This window comes from Pongo pygmaeus, chromosome 5, assembly GCF_028885625.2.
Source record: "Pongo pygmaeus isolate AG05252 chromosome 5, NHGRI_mPonPyg2-v2.0_pri, whole genome shotgun sequence".
Lineage (NCBI taxonomy): Eukaryota > Metazoa > Chordata > Mammalia > Primates > Hominidae > Pongo > Pongo pygmaeus.
The window spans coordinates 136,695,915-136,718,461 of record NC_072378.2 but is presented as its reverse complement, the minus strand read 5'-3'; the positions used below and the strand labels follow the sequence as shown (position 1 = coordinate 136,718,461).

Here is a 22,547-nt window from a genome sequence, read left to right as displayed (position 1 = left end):
CGCACAGCTGGGTGGTCCCTGCTCAGGACCACTCATGAGATTGCAGTCAAGCTGTCCACTAGAGCTGCAGTCATCTCAAGACTCAACCAGAGCTGAAAGGTGGCTTACACACAAGGCTGGGGGCAGGTGGCCTCAAGCTTCTCCACACATGGACCGCTCCATATTATTGCTGAATGTCCTCATCTATCTGCTTGCTCTGCTGGCTTCTGCCGGAGTGAGTGACCTGGAAGAGAGAATGAGGAGGAATGTACAATGTCTTTTATGACCCAGTCTCAGAAGTCGCACACCAATGTTTCTGCCACATTCTGTTAAGTAGAAGCAAGTCACTAGGTGGAATTCACACTCAAGGAGAAACATAGTCTCCACCTTTTGAAGAGAGAGTTTTCAAAGAATTTTTTTAAGAGTTCAGCTTTTTATTGAACTTGTTACAAAAGAGGTTTAGTCAAAAAGACCAAAGCCCATATCCACCTCGGACTCCTCAGACTCTCTTTTCTTTGCTTCTATTTCTTCTCCTCAGCTGGAACAGCATTGGTGGAGGGGGCAGGACCTTCTGCTGTTGCAGGTCCACGAGCTCCTCCATTGCAGATGAGGCTCCCCATGTCAACATTGGCCAAGGCTTTTGCAAACAAGCCAGTCCAAAAAGGTTCAACATTTACACCAGTTACTTTAATGAGGGCATTGATCGTATCCTCCTTGATGGTCACCTCACCCTTGTGCAGAATGAGGGCTGAGCCTTATGCAGAATGCAGGTGAGCTCAGAAACAGAGGCCATGGTGCGAGCAAGTGTGGGGCTGGCACTGCCAGGCAAGGTGCTAGTTGCCAGATGACGTGAGGGTCCCACTTCAATGTGTCCCTACATTCCTCAGAGGGACTGAGTACAGCTTGGCAGCAGCTGAGGAAAACTGGAAATATTTTTAAACCACCACATCTATAATGTTTTGACATACAGACCCTTGGCTTTACCTCAGACTTACTGAGTCAGAGTATGTAGTGGTAGATATGAGGACTCTGAAAGATACTAAGCTTGTCAGTTGATTCCTAAACATGGTTGCCAGATAGAACACATGGTGGCCAGTTAAATCTGGCAATGCTATTCCTGTGCATACTGGAGTTTAAGGACCCCTAGTGTAGCCTGTGTGCTTGATAGAAGTCAGAATTTTTTTCCAGAAGGCCCACTGGTTCTCATCTCTGCCAGGCTAACCAGATGCTATTTAGAAATTTAAAACCACCTGGAGCTGCAAATTCAATATTTCTAGTTGAGAATTGTCTTCATTCAAAAGACTTAATTTGAAGATAGAGGGTGGGGCAAAGAAAGAAGAGATGATTCAAAACAGGTGAAAATGTTAGAAAAAGGAGGAGTCCAGTATTTGTTTCCATGGAAAAAGGAAGGAAAGAAGGCTAGAGAGCATCATGATGGCCGAGAAAAGTCTGTGGGAGCAGAAGTAGAAATGTGACTCTCAAAAGGAGGGGCTGGAGCAGCCAGGGGCCAGAGCTTGCACTTGCTGGTGCCTTGCTCACTGTGGTGCAGAATTGTGAGCATCTGTGTGGGGCTTCTGGGGCACCAGCTCTCTAGGTCATCCTCCTAAATCCGAGTAAGGCCAGAGAACTTCTGCTCCCATCTTGCATCTTGGCAGCCTGGGATATATAAGCAGAATGAGCACCAGCTCCCAAAAAGGCCCTGAGCTCCTCCCATCTCAGACCTAGAGACAGCTCTGGGGAGACAAAAGGGTCCTCTTCATAGGGTATCATCTTCCCAGGCTGAATCTGGACTCGTGGCATGGATGCTGAGGATGCTGCTCTAGTAATGAATGGTTACCGAAGAGTAGGAATTTTCAAATGCAATAAAAAACAAATGGATGATCTCATCTTCTTTTTGCTCGGTATATAACTCCCCACAGACCCTAACATGAGGCTCTGTACACATTCAATATATGTTATTAACTGATTTAACTGGCATAAAAATAAGACTTGGTGACAGAGTGTCAGCTTTGTTGGATGTCTTACTTACACATACTGATTTTTTTATCTGTTGCTTGGTTACAGATAGAACACAGTGAAACCGTGAGAACACACAGTAATAAACATTCCCTTTCGTAATGGTAAATTCTAGGCCTTGGATGTGGGGAATGCTAGTTTTGGTTTTGTTCTTTGGATTTTGTTTCCAACTGGTTTTCTCCTTGTACCTATTTGTGCAGCTGCTCCAGCCACGGCCCCAGCTCCAGCCTCGGTCCCCACCCCAGCCATGGTCTCAGCACCGTCATCCACTATGACTGCCAGTGCTTCTCCTAAGACTTCTGCAGGCACCACCGACCCAGAGGAGGCCACAAGGCTGCTAGCTGAGAAGAGGCGGCTGGCCCGAGAGCAGAGAGAAAAGGAAGAAAGAGAGAGGAGGGAGCAGGAAGAGCTTGAAAGGTAAAGGGGAGACATTGCTCCACACCATGGTGTCAGTGATACTTGGATTAACTCATCACCCCTCTGAGAGGGAGGAGGTGATAATACTGATGAAAGTGAATGGATTAGTTCTTTCAGGATTACTCTTACCTAATTTTGCTATGACTACTAAGCAGTTTGTTTTTTAAATCACATCTTCTTCTTTTTTTTTTAAATAGAAATGGGGTCTCACTATATTGCCCAGGCTGGTTTCAAACTCTTGGGCTCAAGGGATCCTCCCACCTGAACCTCCCAAAGTGTTGAGATTACAGACATGAGCCACCATGCCCAGCCACATTTTATTATTTTAATGACAGCGCAACAACATTGATGGAGAAAGCTTTAAAGAAAAAAAAAAATCCATAATCATATAAATTTTCAGTTATAGTGTACATTTTGGGTGGTCCTTTCTAGTCTCTCAACAGTATGGGAGTGTGTGTGTATATATACATACATATACATATTTACATAATTATAACCACAGCAGAGGTACAATTGTACAGTCTGCTTTTTTACTTAACACATCTGCAATCTCCAGGTTTCCGTTTTATCTTTGTAATTATCATATTAAGGCTGCATAATAAGGGTTCATGTTTTCTCCTTTCCAGATAAAACTCTTGGAGGGTAGTCAGGTGGGATCTTGACATGCCCCATGATTGCCTACCAGGCAGTATGCCAGAGACAGTTTGTTTAATTGGTCATCTTCTGGGCCTAATAAGACGAATGTCAATATAATTGTTCTTCAAACGAACACAACTGTACCCTGGGGAAGGATCTCATGCACTCGCTGGGCGGCCATCTTGGCCATGCCCTGTCCTTGGCTCCAACAGGGAGCTTACATGGCTGTCTTCCTCCTGTCCTGTGACAGAACACTATGACCCTTATTTATTTACAAAGATTTCCTTTGGCTGGGGTGCTTCAAATTCATCACTAAGAAGTCACATTATTTGAATTAAACAAGTCAGAGCCTTTAAAAATAGTTAAATTCCTTCCAAAAAGCCAGCTCTCCCCAAGATATTGGTGGTTACACGTTGCTTCTGTTTAGCACGGACGGCAATGCAGCTAGCAAGGGGGGAGGAAGACTAAGAGTGGCTTCGCGTTTTGTCCCTTAGCGGTGGTGAAGACATCCAGTGGGGATTTTTCTACTGGACGCCTAAAGGAACCGCCCTACAGAACCACCGACGCAGGCCTCTCTTCAAAGATTTCTCCTCAAGTGTCTTTGGGTTTTTTTTTTTTTTTTTGTCTTTTTCCAGACAAAAGAGAGAGGAATTGGCTCAACGGTTGGCTGAAGAGAGGACTCGCCGTGAGGAGGAGTCGCGCAGGCTGGAAGCCGAGCAGGCCCGGGAGAAGGAGGAGCAGCTGCAGCGGCAGGCGGAGGAGCAGGCGCTGCGCGAGCGGGAGGAGGCAGAGCGCGCCCAGAGGCAGGTGCGGCCGCACCCCACCCTGGCCCCGGCCCCAGTCCTGCAGGGAGACGCCCCAGCCCAGCAGAGGAGGGTGCGGACTGGACTGCCAGTGCTCCCGCTTTCCACACCTTCTCCATCTGCCACCTCGCCCTCACCTCTGGGCACCCCCTGGGAGACCCGGGCAGCCCGCCTGTTTGTCAGAGGCAGACGCCGACCTTCTGTTTTCAGAAAGAAGAAGAAGCTCGCGTTCGTGAAGAAGCAGAGAGGGTCCGGCAGGAACGAGAGAAGCATTTCCAGAGAGAAGAGCAGGAGCGCCTGGAGAGAAAGAAGGTAGCTGCGTCTTAGTACAGAGGCCCGGGACGCGAACTTGCACCTCTAAGACTCAGAGACTAGCCCTGGCCGTCAGAAAACGCGTGTTCTACCCTTGCCACATAAACTAGTAGCCCCCTCAGTGATAACAATCTCCTGCAAAGAAATCTCTCTCAGTGTTTTAGCCCTCACCAAAAAACACTTAACTTCCACTTCATGTAGCTTAAGGCAGTTCCAACTTTCTTGAATAACTCCAATTAAGACAAAGCAGCACGGCCGGGCCGGGTGGCTCATGCCTGTAATCCCAGCACTTTGGGAGGCCACGGCAGGTGGATCACCGAAGTCAGGAGTTCGAGACCAGCCTAGCCAACATGGTGAAACCCTGTCTTTACTAAAAATGTGAAAATTAGCTGGGCGTGGTGGCAGGCGCCTGTGATCCCAGCTACTTGGGAGACTGAGGCAGCAGAATCGCTTGCTCCCAGGAGGCGGAGGCTGCAGTGAACTGAGAGCTTGCCACACGGCACTCCAGCCTGCGTGACAGGGCAAGACTCCATCTCAAAAAAAAAAAAAAAAGTGCATATTATATTTTTCCAAAATAACAGACCATTTTACATAATCTATTTATTTCATCAGTTAAATGTGCCAGGCTGGCTTTTTTTCTGTGTCTGATCTTCTTGCTCAATTCTTCCTTTCCTATAGCGACTTGAGGAGATTATGAAAAGAACCAGGAGAACAGAAGCTACAGATAAGGTATTGACATGGCCGTTTTCTAACTACTTTTGTATGCTTTTATCTTTTTCATTTTCACTTGTAACTCTAATTTTTAAAAGTCCTCTTTTGTTCTTCTTCGTAGAAAACCAGTGATCAGAGAAACGGTGATATAGCCAAGGGAGCTCTCACTGGAGGAACAGGTATTTCTGTCAATGAACTCAAACCAATTTATATATAAAATGTTTAAATTGACTCTCCAGGGGTGAAGATATTCAGGAATTGATGGAGGGAAAAAAGATCCAGTACTTACAGACTCACAGAAGCTTAGGGGTCTGTCATCGAGTCCTTCCTCTTATGTAAAACTGTCTAGTATTTCTGCCAGTTACTTTTCACATTTGTTTATACTGTAATGGGTCGCTTGATATTTTAAATCATCTTATGTTATACGTGTTTATGCATATATGTATATATACTTATACATATATGTGTATACATACACATACTTTTAGAAGAATTTCTTTTGAGTTTATAAAACTAAATTTCATTTATCACATGCTGTCTGCTCAAGTAGTATATATTTATATTGCCTCTTAAGAAAGGACTTTACATTTACACATTTGACAACTTGTATTATAGGAAGTTCTCAGAAAAATGATTTAAATGTTATTTCTCTTAGATCTGACTTCAAAATAAAGTTAAAAATTTGTTGAAATTCTTATTTTTTAATTGACAAATAATAGTTGTACATATTCTTGGGGTCCAGAGTGATATTTCCATGCATATAATGTACAGTGACCTTAAAATTTCGTTAGAGTTACTTACATGCCATCGGCTTTGGAAAGAGATTATTGATTTTTTTTTGGAGATTATAAGTCAAATGTATTTAAAATAAAAGTGAAATTAACCTTAGTACTCAGATTAAATTAATATTAAGTGCCCTTTTTGTATCAGGTACATCTTTCATACATAATTTCTACTGCTGCCTTATGAAGTGGTTTGCTTTGTCTTCGAGTCAACAAGCATTTTTGAAGCTCTTCTATGTCCCAGGCCATGTTATAGGGCTGGGATTCAGTGTGAACAAATAGGCAAGGTCCCTCTACCCACAGGGGCACTCAGGTCCAATGACAGGCCAGGCTCACGCAGCTGGGGCCCAGGTCCCCCAGCTCCTGATTCTGCTCCTTCAGTGATCCCTCGTGGTCTTCATGATTGTACATGCAGGTGGTTAGTAAATAGCTCATCATTGTCTTCCTCTTTCCTCATGTGTGATATCAATATGAAAAGAAAACACCAGAAGTACTGCAGTTTTCTTTTTCTGTTTACAAACAAAAGCAAAGGCTGGAATACCTTTTGCTCAAAGATCAAATCCAATGGTTTATGTGACAGAACATTGCCTATAAACATTAAGGGTTTTCAAATGTAAATTATTATTGGTATTTTGGGACTTGGTTTTATTTCAATAGAAGCTATTTTGGTTTCTGTATGTCATAATTCCTTTATAGTGGAGTTTTCATGCTCTTTTTATTAAAGATGCCCTAATGTATGTATGTATATGTTTGGAGAATAGTCCTAATGGTTGTATATTATAACTCCATTGCATGTTTAGCATACTGTCTTCAAGAATAGTACCCAGTGAGTTGTCAGAGTGATCAATTTAGGCTGTAAATTGCACCAACTCAGGATTATTTGAGAAGCTAATGCTGTAGTTTGTGCCTGGCCAGTCTCCTTGTTGGTTTGTTTTCATTTTCCCTCTTCCTGCCCTTTCCTTATCTGTTCTTTCAGTATTCTTTATAAATCAATCCAAGAATGATGAACAAAGGCAAGAGGGAAGGTGAAACTTGCTGATTGGCATAGCTGTGTTTATCAACACTCATGTAAATTTGATTTGAGCTAAAACTGCTAAAAGGAGGCTTGAGGATTAGCTGTGCCTAACAAATATTCCCCTTCTCCCAGTCCCACATCTGATTGAGGGCTGACTGGTGTTACCAGTGCTGCAAAGAGAATTCTAAGGTGGGTAAATAGGCAGGCGAGTTTACAGACCTATCAGATGTTTTCTCAGGGGCTGGCTGTCACCAGCTTTGCAAATTTGGGCAGATTTGAAATTATCACTTACCTTTCTGCCTTAGTTATCAAATCTCTTGTACCTCTGGCAGCTTTATTGGATTTGTGCCAGGTTGTAAAATAACACTGTCTTGGAATTATTTCAGGCCAGGTGAGGTAGCTCATGCCTATAATCCCAACGCTTTGGGAGGCTGAGGCAGGAGGATCACTTGAGCTCAGGAGTTCAAGATTGGGCAACATAGCAAGACCCTGTCTCTACAAATAAATTTTTTTAAATTAGCTGGGCATGTTGGCATGCACTTGTGGTTCCAGCTATTTGGGAGGCTGAAGCAGGAGGATTGCCTAAGCCCAGGAGGTCAAGGCTGTAGTGAGCCATGATCACACCACTGCACTGCAGCCTGGGTGACAGAATGAGACCCTGTCTCAAAAAAAAGCAGGAGGCAAGGGGGTGAGGGGTAAGAATTCTTTCAGTTATTCTCTCACATCAAGCTGAAACCATAATCTACCACAGATACATCTGAAACTCCAGCCTATATAAAGGTTTGTAAGTAACCCTGTCTTGTATTTTAGAGGCAGTCATTAATATTGTTAGCTTAAAGTGGGCTGCAACAGTGAGCTTTGAATAATGAGTTGGCAGTACACTGCCTTCCATTCGTGAAATCCTTATCATTCTAAGTGTGCATAGGACTAAACTGAGTTTTCAAAAATATTTTTAATACTTATGGTGTTCCATGGTGATTTGCTCTGAATCCTTTGTAAAGATATTCAGTGTCAGCTTGATCAAGTCAGCTTACTGCTATCTTTATCAGTTGCTTTGGTTTCAATATTATATACTTTCTGTAACTTTAGTGCAAGGAAAAATAATAATATTTAGCTCTTCCAACGTGCCAGGCACTAAGTCCTTTACATGTATTAATATTAATACATTTAATTCTAACAATCTATGAAGTAGGTACTATTACTAATGAGGAAACTAAGGTACAGAGAGTTTAGATGATGTGCCCAAGGTCTCACAACTGGTAAGTAGCAGAGCCAGCACATAAATCAAGGCATTCTGGCTCTTGGAGATTAGGTCTAAGAAAGGAATATTAGTAACCCTTTGTTCTGTCTCCTTTGCTATGCCCAGAGGTGTCTGCACTTCCATGTACAACAAACGCTCCAGGAAATGGAAAGCCAGTTGGCAGCCCACATGTGGTTATCTCACACCAGTCAAAAGTGACAGTGGAGAGGTGAGTTTTCACTGACATTCATTAAAGTCAAACATTACTGTTTTTACCCACCAGCTCCACCAGAATTTCAAGGTCTTAACATTTGGATTTATTATTTTGGGGGGCCTTCATTGATTTTTGGTTGAGCTAGTAATTCTGTACTCCAAGAAAGTGGAAATATCTTTTTTCTTGAGTCATTAAATGTGATGGTGAGGATTTAGTGTGACTGTTCCAAGAATATTACAAGTGGCCAAGTGCAGGGCTCACTCCTGTAATCCCAACACTTTGGGAGGCTGAGGAGGGAGGATTACTTAAGGCTAAGAGTTCTAGGCCAGCCTGGGGCAACATAGCAAAGCACTATCTCTACAAAAAAATAGAAAAACTAGCCAGATGTGATAGTGTGTGCTTGTAGTCCCACCTTGGGAGGCTGAGGTAGGAAGATTGCATGAGCCCAGGAGGTCAAGGATGCAGTGAGCCAAACTCCTGCCACTGCAGTCCAGCCTGGGTGACAGAGTGAGACCCCTGTCTCAAAAAATAAAACAAAAAACAAGTAATAATCTGTTAGTTTTCTTTGTGTATATTTAGCCTGATCTGGACCATATCCACATTCTTTAATGGTATATAACAATTGCATTTTAGCCATGCGTAATATTACAGTGACTTACATGTTTGTTCCGTATAAAAGTCATGTAGATGTCAGTATTTCTTATATTACTAATAACAGGGCTTCTTATTGAAGAACCAGACAGTTGCTAACAACAGCCTAGAAAAGAGTCTGGATTTCAGAAAGATTGCCTTTCTCTTTCCTTGTAATTACATCAACAGCATCATATGAACATTTTCAAAAATGAAAAATAAGGGTAATCATAGCCTGTGCCTAAAAATCCAATCATAGAGAACTTGCAGAAATATTTTTAATAATGTTCAAAAAAATTTAGCTATGACTTTTTAAATTTGGGAAATCTAGTTAATGTATGAGTCTTCCTGTCTTTAATGCCAGTCTTTGCTACCAATAGACAACTAAAGGTCCTAAAATTATTTTCTTAATCTAAAAATGCATAATTGTTTCTTGGCTTTTGGCCAAAATAAGTACAGCAACACAGACACTAGATAACATTTTATAATGTAATGGGCAGCAGTTAAAAGGTAAGTCACCCTACTGTTGTGTTGATATCTTTCTGAGACCATGGAATTTTTATTTATTTTTTGCCTACTATAATACCAAAGAGAATACCCTGAGAGATCTTAATAATTCATTTCCAATTATGTTGAATAACTTTATTGTCATAATTAACTAAGATATATATTAAATGATATATTAAATGATATTTTTTTCTTAGTTTTAGATTTTTTTAATTCATTCCCTAAAACTTATTATGTTCAATTTATTGACTTCAGAGATTTCTTTTTTAAAAGAAAAAGAGTAAAAGATACCACAGAGAGAATCCCATTATTATGGGGAACAGACAATGCCTACCATAGTTTCTTTTATTTATTTATTTTTGTGACAGACTCTCACTCTGTTGCCCAGGCTGGATGCAGTGGTGTTATCTTGGCTCACTGCAACCTCCACCTCCTGGGTTCAACGAGACACACCCAGCTAATTTTTGTATTTTTAGTAGAGATAGGTTTCATCATATTGGCCAGGCTGGTCTTGATCTCCTGACCTCAAGTGATCCACCCGTCTTGGCCTCCCAAAGTGCTGGGATTACAGGCATGAGCCATCACACCCAGCCTACCATAGCTTCTTAAGCCACTGATTATGTTATCTGATCTGTAAAGTTAATTTATGCATAATTTGACTCTCTTCAGTAGTAATATCACCAAGCAATTAATCATTATATAAGAACCTGAAAAATAATTTTACTATATTTGATACAGATAATAAAATTCTGTTATATTTTAGCCTTTTCCACACACAGAAAAGCAACAATTTATAATGAAACCAAAATGAACTTACTGGTGTCATCCATCTTTACCCAACAAATAAATTATCCTTTGTCATATATGTAAGATAATCCCTGTCAAACCATTAGAAGAAACATAAGCATAGCCTTTTTCTACTTTCATCTGACAATACAGGCAGGTCCAGATGAGCATCACACATAAACATCAGAATATAAGAATAAGCCTAATATGAAATCCATTGGCCATCTATTCCAGTGTCTCTCCTTTAAAGGAAATATATATATATATATATACACACACATATATATATCTGCTATATATATTCATATATATATCTACATATATATATTTCCTCTAAAGGAAATATATGTATATTACTATACATATATTTCCTTTAGAGGAAATATATATTTATAGGAATTTAAAGGAATTTATATAAGGGAAATTTATTTATATATGTAGTAGGTATATATTTCCTTTAAAGGAAATTTATATATATTTATAGGAATTTAAAGGAATTTATATAAAGAAATTTTATTTTTATATATAGTAAATATATATATTTTATATATATAGTAGATACATATTTTTATATATAGTAGATATATATATATATTAGATTCCCAGAGTTACCTGTATTATTTTTACAAATATAATTTTAGGTTTAAAATTTCTATAGCCCTTGTTCATTTATAAAGCCAAAACAGCAAATCACAAATTTACATAAATAATAAAACCACTTTCAACCTTCCCCTACAATGTTACCCTTCTATCCCTTGATTTCCATTTCTAGGGCACCCCCACTGACCAAGTCCCTGGATGTTTGCAGTAGCCACCTAAATGCTTTTGCCCCTCAAATGCTAAATACCGGCCGGGCATGGTGGCTCACGCCTGTAGTTCCAGCACTCTGGGAGGCCAAGGTGGGCAGATCACTTGAGTTCAGGAGTTTAAGACTAGCCTGAGGAACATGGTGAAACCCCTTCTCTAAAAAAATACAAAAATTAGCTAGGCATGGTGGTTCACGACTGTAGTCCCAGCTACTTGGGGGGCTGAGGTGGGAAGATCGCTAGAGCCCAGGAGGTCAAAGCTGCAGTGAGCCTTGATCAGAACACTGCACTCCAACCTGAGTGACAGAGCAAGACCCTGTCTCAAAAAGATAAATAAAGCTGTAAAATCAAGAAGAGTGAAATTGTTGTGAAGAATGATGTTTTTCTGAAATTAAGTGGGTAATCTACATATGGTACTGATTGATCCCTTTTGCATTAGGGATAACCATGATTCATTTCACTCACTGCTTCTCTCTGTTTGAACTGCTTTAAAACCCCTAACCTCTTTTTAATACAGAGTGCCATGATGATACTTGGCTTTTACATGGCACTAGCATATTTAGCAGTTCAGCTGGTTCGTGTCATTAGCCCTTGTCAAATAAGCTGGTGCTACCTGATATCAGTATACTTTGAAATACACCTGAAAATGGAGCACTGAAATTATGTAGCAAAACTCAGCTTTGTGATAATCGGTCGGACAGATGATCAGACTGTATATTATTTTTTTAAGTTACCTGGGTGAAAACATAAATTTTTAAAAATCATGTAAAGAACAGGACCCCAGTTTGAGAAACAGTACATTTCTGAATGACACTGACCTGTAGGGAATGTTTAATGTGATGTTAAGTTTGGTCCCCATTATATGACACACAGTTTGTGATATGTAGCCTAAGAAATTCTGCTTGCCTTATTTTTAAATTTGTCATCCTTGAATTCATCCAGATCGATCTTGAAACAATCTGTATTTTTGCCTTGTATTACCTCTTATAGCAACAAGTACAAGAAAAGAAGGGCATAAAGTAGTACTTTTACTTCTCTTATAGCTGCTCTTTGCAGTTTCAAAGTTAGGACCCACAGTTATCATAAACTAGGTTTTAGAGAATGTCATTGTTTGTAGTTTCCATACCCTTCATAGTTGTATGGGTTTTATTTCTATTCCCTGTCTACTCTTATTTTATAAGCTGAATACTCCTAGTATGTTTACTATATCAGTTGGGGTCTAATCAGAAGGAAAAAAACATAGATTTAAACCAGAGAAAATTGAAAGAATAACTATCATTAGGATTGGAGTAAGTAGGATGGAGTAACTGTGATTTTGGTTTGGCTTATAAGAAATAAAGAGAACTTGTAGGAATGATAGGAAAAAAAAGGAAAAAAGAAAGATAATTCTAAAGAATATAGGGCCCTGATGCGGTGGCTCACATCTGTGATACCAGCCCTTTGAGAGGCTGAGGCAGGTGGATCACTTGAGCCCAGAGTTGGAGACCAGCCTGAGTAACATGGCAAAACCCCATCTCTACTAAAAATACAAAAAATTAGCCAGGCACAGTGGTGTACGCCTATAGTCCCATCTACTCAGGAGGCTGAAGTGGGAGGATGGCTTGAGCTTGGGAGGTCGAGGCTGCAGTGAGCCGTGATCATGCCACTGCATTCCACCCTGGGCAACAGAGTGGGATTCTGCTAAAAAAAAAAAAAAATACGAATAGCAGATACAAGGAGCAGTCACATACCCTAGTGTCGCACCCAAGAAGAAAGATCCCTTACCCCGCAGGTCTGTAACCCAGACCTTGTTAGAGAGGATATAACTGTTACTCATTGGATGCCAGAGAAGTTGCTATGGTTTCTTGCCAGCAGAACTTGCCGGAGATCCACCCTCTAGAGTGCCTAGGAAAGCTGTTCACTGTCTCCCCAGAAGCACTCTACCATGAATCTGCCCCAGTGGGGTGCTGGGGGGGAGGCTGCTGGCCACTGTGCACTGCAGGAGCCAGGCACTGGGAAAAGCACATGTATGCTAACGAAGCCTGCTGAGCAAGCACATGCCAGCCAGGAAGCAAAACTCTGCTGCAGTGTCTCTCCAGCAGTGGCAAAGGATAATTATTTAACAGGCCCAGATCCAGTTTCACAGAACAGGAATGATGGGTGAATTTGGAGCTGAGAGGCAGTAAATCAATAACTGACACATTTACCTTATCTCTAAAAGACTTCTTCTTCAGCTGTTTGAATATTTTATTCATATTTCTTTAGAGATTCTTCAGTGTGAATATGGGTTTGAGGAAAAAGAGCTTCAGAACCAAAAGTTCCTGGCTGGATCCCTAGTTTTACCTTTGAGAAGTTCAGCAACTGTGGGGTTAACCTACTTAATTAAGCCTTAGTTTTCTCATCTGGACATGGAGATACTTTCCACACAAAGTATTGGGAGGTTCAGTGAAATGGTGTCTGTGAAGGAGTTCTGAAAACTATGTTGTACTATACAAATGTTACATATCATCTTTATCCTCCTAAAATGAATGCGGCGTCCAGAAAACACACAGTACACTAGGTGTAGCTGCAGTGTGATGTAGAATAATGCTTTTGGTTTGTTCCTGGTATCCCATCTTCTCCTGCCTAGCATTTTATTGGCTTTTTTTTTTTTTTTTTTTTTTAACCATCAAACACAGGGAGTCAGTATCACCAAGGAACAGTTTGCAGTGATCCCAAGATGTCTTAACCTCCATTGACCGATCACTGTCTTTTAAGGATAGCTCAGCTGACAGTTTTCTAAACCCACTGCTTTTACAGACTGCAGTCACTCATTTCATGATTTTCCCTGTTGTTCTCAAGGGGCTATTTAAATAAATGAATATTTTACATTTTAAATAAATGAATATTTACATTTTCCTATGTAGGATATATGAAGTTTATAAAATACTTGAAATATATCTTTATGAAAGATATGAATATTATATATGCCCTTGAGCAGATCAATCTTACTCAAAAGCCATGTTTGGTTCTTAAGAGAGAGTACTTGTGGAGGGATGCTCCACAAGAATTGAGGAAAATATTTGTTCATGGATAGGAAACTTGCTTTGGAATAGGAAACAAAGGATACAGATCCATATGAGTACAAGTCGGGGAGGACAGGGATGAATGTCAGAATGGAACAGAGGAAGTTATCTGCAGTTTCTCAGGTCATTCTGAGATGTTCTTCTACCCCGAGCTGAGAATCTCTAGTCCAGAGGCTAAGAAGCTCTGCTGTCTATACAGCTACTGCCTTACCCTCCTAATACTCCAGAAGACATTTCATGTTTGTTCATAGCCGTAGGGGAGCTGTGTTTTCATAGAATGTTCGTCTTTTTTTTAAATAAGGAGTTTTTGGTAATTTTGGTGTTTGACCCATTCATTTTCCCTCCAAATCTTGAGTTCATCATTGCTCTTAGTTTGGCCTGAAGGAAAAGTAACATTCCCAGGCCCCTATTGTTCACACAGAAAGAGATGTATCCCTTTTAATTTAAAAGTTACTTGTTTTAACATAATTAATAAATATCAAGAGAAAATAAGGTTCTGGCTTCCATAAGCTGTGTGGACTGCAGATTCTTGCCAAGGTCCCAACCCCTCTCTGTACACATTTTGGACTGGAGCAAAGCGTGCGGTCTTCAAAAGTCTTACATCAGTCTTCAAACTTCAGAAGGTAACTGAAGTCAGGGAATTCAGAAGCTGGTGCTCTTATCCTGAGTGGACACACGGATCCATAATCCTTAACCCCAGTACTTCAGTTTCAGTTTTATAGTTTCTACCAGTCCTGATGTCCCCTGAACATTTAATGACTTGTCATCCAATGCATATGGCACAATTATCCCTCTGATTGCCAGCAATTAGAATGGGCAGGTGGAGGGGAAATGAAATCTGATACTGGCTCAAGTCTGGGGTTAGCCGTTGCCATTATGACTTGTTAGTACATGCAGGCCTGGAAGGTGACAGGTTAAGGTTGCCAAGGAAAGGGGGTTCTGGAGATACGCTCCTGTTCTTTATCCTTTACCAGGACTTCTACTTAAATTCTCTCTGGATTAAGAACCAAAATTGTTTCCCTAGTTACAGAAAGGCTGTTGGTGTTAGGCAAGAACAGGAAGATGGGTGTGGCAACCCAGGCACTTAGAACAGTAGGTGTTAGGCATGTGTGTGCACATGTGACTTGGGGGGGGGGGTGCATGTGCATGTGTGTGACTGTGCTCTTGTGGAGACTTATAATGCCTAATGGCATCCCCTTCCCTTCTTGGTAAAATAGCAGAAAAGCATCATCATACTGTATAATATTTCTGTATAATATTTTAGATTATTTTACAAATAATATTTTCAGTGTATTCTGAAATGCCTTGTGAGACACTTAGGACAGGCATCTTCATGTTTTCCATAAAAAAAGAAGGTTTAATAATTTTAAAAATACACAAATATTCAAATCAGAAATGCTTTAGAATGTGTTCCAAAGTCAATACTTCTTACTCAGTAGAGAAAGTAAACTATTTTGACTGGGCACGGTGGCTCATGGCTGTAATCCCAGCACTTTGGGAGGCTGATGGGGGCAGATCACTTGAGGCCAGGAGTTCGAGACCATCCTGGCCAACACAAAGAAACCCTGTCTCTACTAAAAATACAAAAATTAGCTAGGCATGGTGGCTTGCCCCTGTAGTCCCAGCTATTCGGGAGGCTGAGACTCAAGAACCACTTTAACCCAGGAGGCAGAAGTTGGAGTGAGCTGAGACTGCACCACACTGCACTCCAGCCTGGGCAACAGAGTGAGACCCTTCTCAAAAGAGGAAAAAGAAAGTAAACTATTTATTCAATCGGGCAAAAAAAGCAAAGTCTTAAAAAGCAATGGAAAGGTGGGATTTACATTAGCATTGTTTTACAATTTGAGAAGACAAACTGACCTGCTAACAATGTTTAAGCAGTTGGTATTACTGAGACTACAGTTAATTTGTTGAGCATTGAACAAGTTATGAAGCTTGCACACATATGTATATGCTGCAATGAAATAAAATGATGGTAAAATTAGTTTAGCACTCATTTGATGCATAGGCATTATTTGGCTACATTGTAAAGCATAATAATAAGCATATAACATAAGGGGCTGCCAATTTAGTTGGAGAGAGTGACAATCTAAGACAAACCATAGAAGATTAAGTATTTGGGGCCAATTAAGTATATCTCAAAAATAAATCCAAGATATTAAGCATGAATTCATAAGGATCAAGATGAGGTCAGAGGCAGATTTAAGGGGCAAAGATAAGAAGATTGGTCTTCAAAAATTTACATATGAAATTATGCAAGGGCTTTAGGAGGCTGGAATATGTAGAAAGTGTATGAAATGACTTAATGAGAAAAACACAGGACCAGAGATCAAGAGATCGTGCATTTAGCCTCAACTATCTCTCAGTAGTTGTGTGACTTTGTGCAAATCATTTACTCCCCCCTCCAAATTATAATCCCCTCATCTTTGAGGCAAAGGTCCTCATAAGTGTTACTCTTTATCAGACGAATATAAAAATGCCTGCAGCAGAAATCATTAAATGTGTAGAACTGCTGCTGCTGATGATTTATTTCTATTAATGATGATCTGTTGTAATTGATAAATTGTTCTATTTGATAATTTTCGTAACAAAATAACAGATTTAAAATTTTTGTTGTTGTTTAGAGACAGGGTCTTACTCCATAGCCCAGGCTGGAATGCAGTGGCGCCATCATAGCTCACTGAAGCCTCAAACTCCTGAGCTCAAGTGATCCTCCCACCTCAACCGCCAGAGTAGCTAGGACTACTGGTGCGTGCCACCACACATAGCTAATTTTTTTCTTTTGTAGAGACGGGGGTCTTGCTATGTTTACCAGGCTAGTCTTGAACTCCTGGCCTTGAGCAGTCCTCCCATCTTGGCCTCCCAAAGTGCTAGGATTACAGGCATGAGCCACTGTGCCTGACCTAGATTTTTTAAAATAAGAATTTAAGGTACAAATACACCACAATTTATTATTTTTGTTAGTAATGATGTGACTCGTCAGTCTGATTTTTTTAATTGTAGATTTATACAATTATTCATTATAAAACATTTTGGTTTTCCTAATAATGTGTTTTCCAGTTTTAAGACTAACTTATTTCTATTTTTACTTTTCAAATTCCTTAGCACTCCCGATTTAGAAAAACAACCAAATGAAAATGGTGTATCTGTTCAGAATGAAAATTTTGAAGAAATTATAAACTTACCCATTGGATCTAAATCATCCAGATTAGATGTCACCAACAGTGAGAGCCCAGAAATTCCTTTGAATCCAATTTTGGCCTTTGATGATGAAGGGACACTTGGGCCCCTGCCTCAGGTAGATGGTGTTCAGACACAACAGACTGCAGGTAAGCTTGCCTCCAGCTTCCTTCTGTAGTCATCAGAAATATCTGACACCCGGGAGGACACAAACTGCTGCCTTCTACAGTATGATTGTGGTAACACTTTGTTCTTCAAAGGACCAAGTAAGCCACAGTGGAAGAGATTGTGCCTGGCTCATAGAAGTTGAATCTTGAGTTGGATCGGACAACTTCTAAGGCCTCTCCTATTCTCTCAGTCAGTGCAGAAGTCCAGTCCGCAGCACCCAGTGGGTGTCTGTAAGCCTCTCTGCACAGAGCAGCACCCATTACCTGACATCATGCATGCTCAGAATATGCTTTGTAGAAAGACAGGGCTGCCTCCCCATAATTATAGACCATCCGGCCTAGTGCTGCCCACTAGAGAAAGATCTGAGTTTTTTCCATCTTTCTCAGGTCTTCATAATTTGAAGACTGCCATCATGTTCTCCCACCATTTTTCTCTTATTTGGGTTTGGCAACCTGGGTAATAAATTATTGTCCTTTTAAAATGTGACATGATGGATAGTTACGATTTAGGTGATGAAACCAGTACTCACACTGAGTCTAAGGATCTTTACTTGTTAAATGATTTTGTTGCTGTTGAAACTGCCTGTGACTTTCTTAAACAATGTCTCTTTGACCCACACTTGACCTGAAGTCTTTGTGCAAAAAGAACAATCAGGACCCAAAGAAAGAAGGAGTAATATCAAATATTACTAACTCAATGGTCATAGCAGCTCAGCAGCGCAATCCCATCAGTCTCAGGAATTAGCAGGATAATCTGTGCTCCCTGTCTCTTCAAACCTGTTTCAATTTTGTTGACTTCTCTTCCCTGAAGATGACTGTCATGTATTGACCAGCATCTCTTTATATTTCTACGAAAATAACTGACCAAATTCAGGATAACTAAATGGAGACAATACAGAATTATTTGTGGGCAAATTGTTTTGCCTTCTAGATTCAATCAGTGAATCTGTAATGAATCAACTTTTAATGAGATTTATTACAATGTGAACCACCCATCCAAATGAAGCTACTCTTCTTTTCTCCTCTAGTGTACTGACCTTGGAAGTGGAACCTCACTTTAGTGAACTCCACTTTTCTAGGATTTGAAGGGAGGTTGTAAGGGCCCTCCCCTGTCTGACTTTCTGATACTTAAGCCTTGGGGAACAATCCGACTAATGGTATGTTGATGGAAACATGCCCAGTGCAGCTTCCTACTCATGTTACAGATTTACAGGGAGGGAAAGAACTTCCAGATGATTTATCAACATTTATTTAACCTCCAACATATGTTTAGAACCCTAAGCATCGGATACTGAGGATACAAGAGAAATGAATGTTTAAACCCCTAACGGAGAAAAGTACAATCTGTGTATGCCACTTGGAAAAATGAAGGCTGTGGCCTAAGCTGATGTAAAGAAAAGAACATATGTTTCCTATGAGTAACAGAATTCACTTAAATATAAGACTGTGAATCCTAACAAAATTGCCTATTCTTATGTAAGTGTACATAACAGTATAGTAAGTTTTAGAAATTTAAGGTATTACTATGGTATTCTTGAAATAAGATTTTAGATAAATGTCATATTAATCTGTTCTTTTTCTGTCTCTTCATGTAGAAGTTATATGAGTGTTTCTTCTGAAGAACCAAAGCTGAAATTTAATGAGAATTTCTACAATTAATGGAATTCCTTTCCTGCTATAAAGGAGCATCCCCTCCACCCGTTTTCTAGAGTTCTTGACCATCATTTTGAAAAGATTTATTAAAACTAGCTAAAGACAACAGACTGGATAGCTTTTCTAATAATTTTCATTAATAGGAAAAAAGAAATATGTCTCATTCTTCAATACTTTAAAATGGCTTTTTCCAGTGTGCTCCTTCTTAGCAATCAATATTTTTCTGCATTCTTTAAAAGACAAGAGAATTTGGTTATAAAAGAAATGGGCTGACTAGGCATGATTTTTTTGGTCTTAAAAGCTTAACATGTAAAATTGGCAAAAAAAAAATTTTACCTTTTATAATACTTGAAAAATAAGTACCTCTTTGCTCTACAAGTAGAATGAATAGGAGAAGAGTTTAAGCCTGTTTGTTTAAATATTATTGCAAAGAGCTCTATTTGTAGAAGCAAATTATAGGCAGATTACCAGGTTCTTATAAATACAACTTGTACATGGACATTCTGCAAACCCAGCTGTCACATTTTTCTTGCAACTCCTTTTGCAAAAGCAGACTAAAATGTTTTAAAATGTGAAAAAACATTATTTTTTCAAAGCAAGAAAATAATTTACTGCCCTCTTACATAATGTATTTATAAAGTTTTTCCAGATAAACTAATCAAATAAATTAGAATAATGTGACAACATTACAAATTTAATTTGTTAGCTGCATTCCTTCTGATGTTACCACGATAGAATGTTACTACTGATGATTCAGGGCTATTTCTGAAGTCTGTATGTTGCTGCTGTCCCCAGTGATGGTGGACTTATCTTTGCCTTACCTGATCACAAATTATGTTGGGGAAAATAAAGATTTAATATTTCTTTAAATAGAAAAAGAATTTGGTTTTGCTCGTTTAAGAGCAATGAGAAAATGATGGAATGTTGACTGTGTTTGGCACACAGGACACGGACCTTCATGGAAGTCCTTGCTCTGCGTGGCATCTGTCAGCTTTTCACCTTTCATTCTTATTCTTCACTTTCGCTGCTGAGCCTAGCTGTACAAACTTGCACTTTCATTTGCTAATATAAATTCAGTTTTATTTTACCATTTTAGAGACTACTAATGATTAAATGTAGAAGGAGAGGGTGCACATGTTTTTATGTGGAGTGTTTAAAAAAATTTATACCACTGTAATGTGCAGCTTTTATTAAAAGAGAAGTTGGTTGAACTGCTAGGTTGAATGAGAGACTACATCTATTGGACTATTTTTTTTAATCCAGGCATATGGTCTTTAGTAACGGCTTGTAATTTGTGAAAACATTAATTTGGGGGTTTTCCCTGTTTCCAGTTGTCCATGTACACATAGTCATTATATTAGAAAAGAAATCTGTTCAACAAACTTGTTTAATTTGTTTAAATCAACATAGCATGAAACACCAAATAAAATGTTTGACATAGTTTTACTTTTAGGTTTCTCATATGTTATAACTTCACTCAGATTGATTCTTGAGTCTTCAGATTGTCCTTCATTTAACTCAGTGACATTTTCCCAGCCTCCTGTTGATTAAGCATATAGGATAGCCTTATTTAAAATTTAGAGCAGTAGGTATATTTTGGCTGTTTTTCTTTTTCATGTGTGTTTTTAAACTTTAGTGATCATTAGCAAACGGAAGGCCTTCTAAGTAATCAAGTTTTAATTAGAAGTGGTGCAAAATTCTTAATTATATTGTGTTAAAGAGCAGTGCAGCCAGAGAATGACCCTGACCTTTACAATGGCTGGATTGCTTTTTGGCCAGCACTTGAAAAATCTGTATTTACTTGCAGACCTTAAGGAGGTCTTTAGTATTCACACTACATTAAGGGGAGCACTCAGGAATCAAATATGGCCCTCAGTATAAAATGAGAGTGAATGGGCTTTTAGTTTCCTTTCTACACCACTGCAAACTATCTAGGCCAATTTAGTCACCAATCGCAGGTCTGTTTGGTGGTACCTCTAGCTATTACAGGAAAGTAAGACTATATGTGTCCTCCTACATAACCGCACCACCTCGTGGTGTGTTACAGTAAAAGCAAATCTAAAACAGTTAACTTATATGACAAGTTTATTAGCAAGCAGGGCTTCTGGAAAGCTTGGAGAAGTTCCTTCTCTGCTCCTAAGTAACCCCACAAACACCTTGACTAAAAAGTTCACAGTGAAGCAGAAGCAGTGATATTCTGGAAGCAGAATTAAGAAACCTAATTGCTTGGTTGGATCAGGCCACAGTCATAAACGTGTGGAGTGCTAGAAGGGGAAGGTACAGGGGCAAGGAGATCTCTAGATCTGAGGTACTATAGAAAGTCATTATTTTGCAGGATCTGCCAGATTCTTACACCTCATTTCATGCATTTTGCCTCTAAAAGTCTAGACAACCACCTACTTTTCAGGCTGCATTCACCAGTGAAAAATTACTAATATCCCTTATGCTGATGAACACTCTGGCGTATATTTAGATAAGTGTTTAAAGCATCTGCCTAGCCACCTGATTGAGGTGCTTCAAATACTAACTTACCCTCAGAACAAGAATTGAAGTTAAATTACACAGAACACATGCATTACACAGTTTATATTTAAAGTATTTTAAAGTAAATTATTGCATAATAAGTAACAGTCGACAATAAATTCTCCCATCTTTTGCATTACTTTTTTTAAAATCTGATTGAAATGGGCTATTGGCCTCCATCTATTCTGTGCATTGAACACTTAAAGGCATGATGGGGCTGGGTTCAGTGGCTTACACTGTAATCCGAGCACTTTGAGAGGCCAAGGCAGGAGGATCACTCAAGGCCAGCAGTTCAAGTCCAGCTTGGGCAGCATAGCAAGACCCTCCCCCCCGCCCCCCATCTCTACTGTCAAAAGAAAAAAAAAAGCATGATGGAATAGCTATTGGATCAGGTTACAAAAAACAATTTTTAAAAATAAGCTAACATCTAAGAAACATCATTTTGCCTATACTCCCTCCCCCAAAATCCTGTTTTTACTCAGTGAACACCTAAGCCCACTCAGAAATGTTCTGGATTGTCATTTTCTCACATCCTTTAGCACCTCCTTAGTTTTGGGGAGGAGGTCTGAAGGCCTTGCAAGAAGTGGGAGAGAAAAGGACCAGCATGTGATCAGAAGGGACAATTTTAAGTTTATTACAAATAAAACATTTTGTTACTAGTTCATTGGTGAATCTCAATTGGGTTTTTATATTAGTAGGTTTGATTACAATTTTAGAGATCAAAGTAATTTTAGAAACTAAACATTGGGAGGCCGAGGTGGGCGGATCACCTGAGGTCGGGAGTTCGAGACCAGCCTGACCAACAAGGAGAAACCCTATCTCTACTAAAAAAAAATTAGCCAAGTGTGGTGGCACATGCCTGTAATCCCAGCTACTTGGGAGGCAGAGGCAAGAGAATCGCTTTAACCTGGGAGGTGGAGGTTGTGGTGAGCTGAGATCACGCCATGCACTCCAGCCTGGGCAACAGAGCGAAACTCCCTCTCAAAAAAAAAAAAAAAATACAAAATACAAAAATTAGCTGGGTATGGTGGTGCACGCTTGTAATCCCAGCTACTCTGGAGGCTGAGGCACAAGAATCTCTTGAACCCGGGATGTGGAGGTTGCAGTGAGCCAAGACTGCACCACT

At 39.8% G+C, this 22,547-nt stretch overlaps 1 protein-coding gene and 1 pseudogene across 7 annotated transcripts in view; one reads left to right on the top strand and one right to left on the bottom strand.

The window, feature by feature from the left end:
* Nucleotides 1-20,109, top strand: part of MAP7 (microtubule associated protein 7) — a 208,590-nt gene extending 188,481 nt beyond the window's left edge. For all 7 annotated transcript variants that reach the window (XM_054491636.2, XM_054491635.2, XM_054491632.2 and 4 more), the window contains 8 exons: nucleotides 2,196-2,412; nucleotides 3,684-3,855; nucleotides 4,062-4,163; nucleotides 4,842-4,892; nucleotides 4,996-5,053; nucleotides 8,038-8,140; nucleotides 17,004-17,227; nucleotides 18,841-20,109. In XM_054491636.2, coding sequence (XP_054347611.1) covers nucleotides 2,196-2,412; nucleotides 3,684-3,855; nucleotides 4,062-4,163; nucleotides 4,842-4,892; nucleotides 4,996-5,053; nucleotides 8,038-8,140; nucleotides 17,004-17,227; nucleotides 18,841-18,851 — 938 coding nt within the window. In that variant the 3' untranslated portion in view covers nucleotides 18,852-20,109. The remainder of the gene's footprint in view (nucleotides 1-2,195; nucleotides 2,413-3,683; nucleotides 3,856-4,061; nucleotides 4,164-4,841; nucleotides 4,893-4,995; nucleotides 5,054-8,037; nucleotides 8,141-17,003; nucleotides 17,228-18,840) is intronic.
* Nucleotides 439-983, bottom strand: LOC129038520 (large ribosomal subunit protein P1-like; annotated as a pseudogene).
* Nucleotides 20,110-22,547: the final 2,438 nt, after the last annotated feature.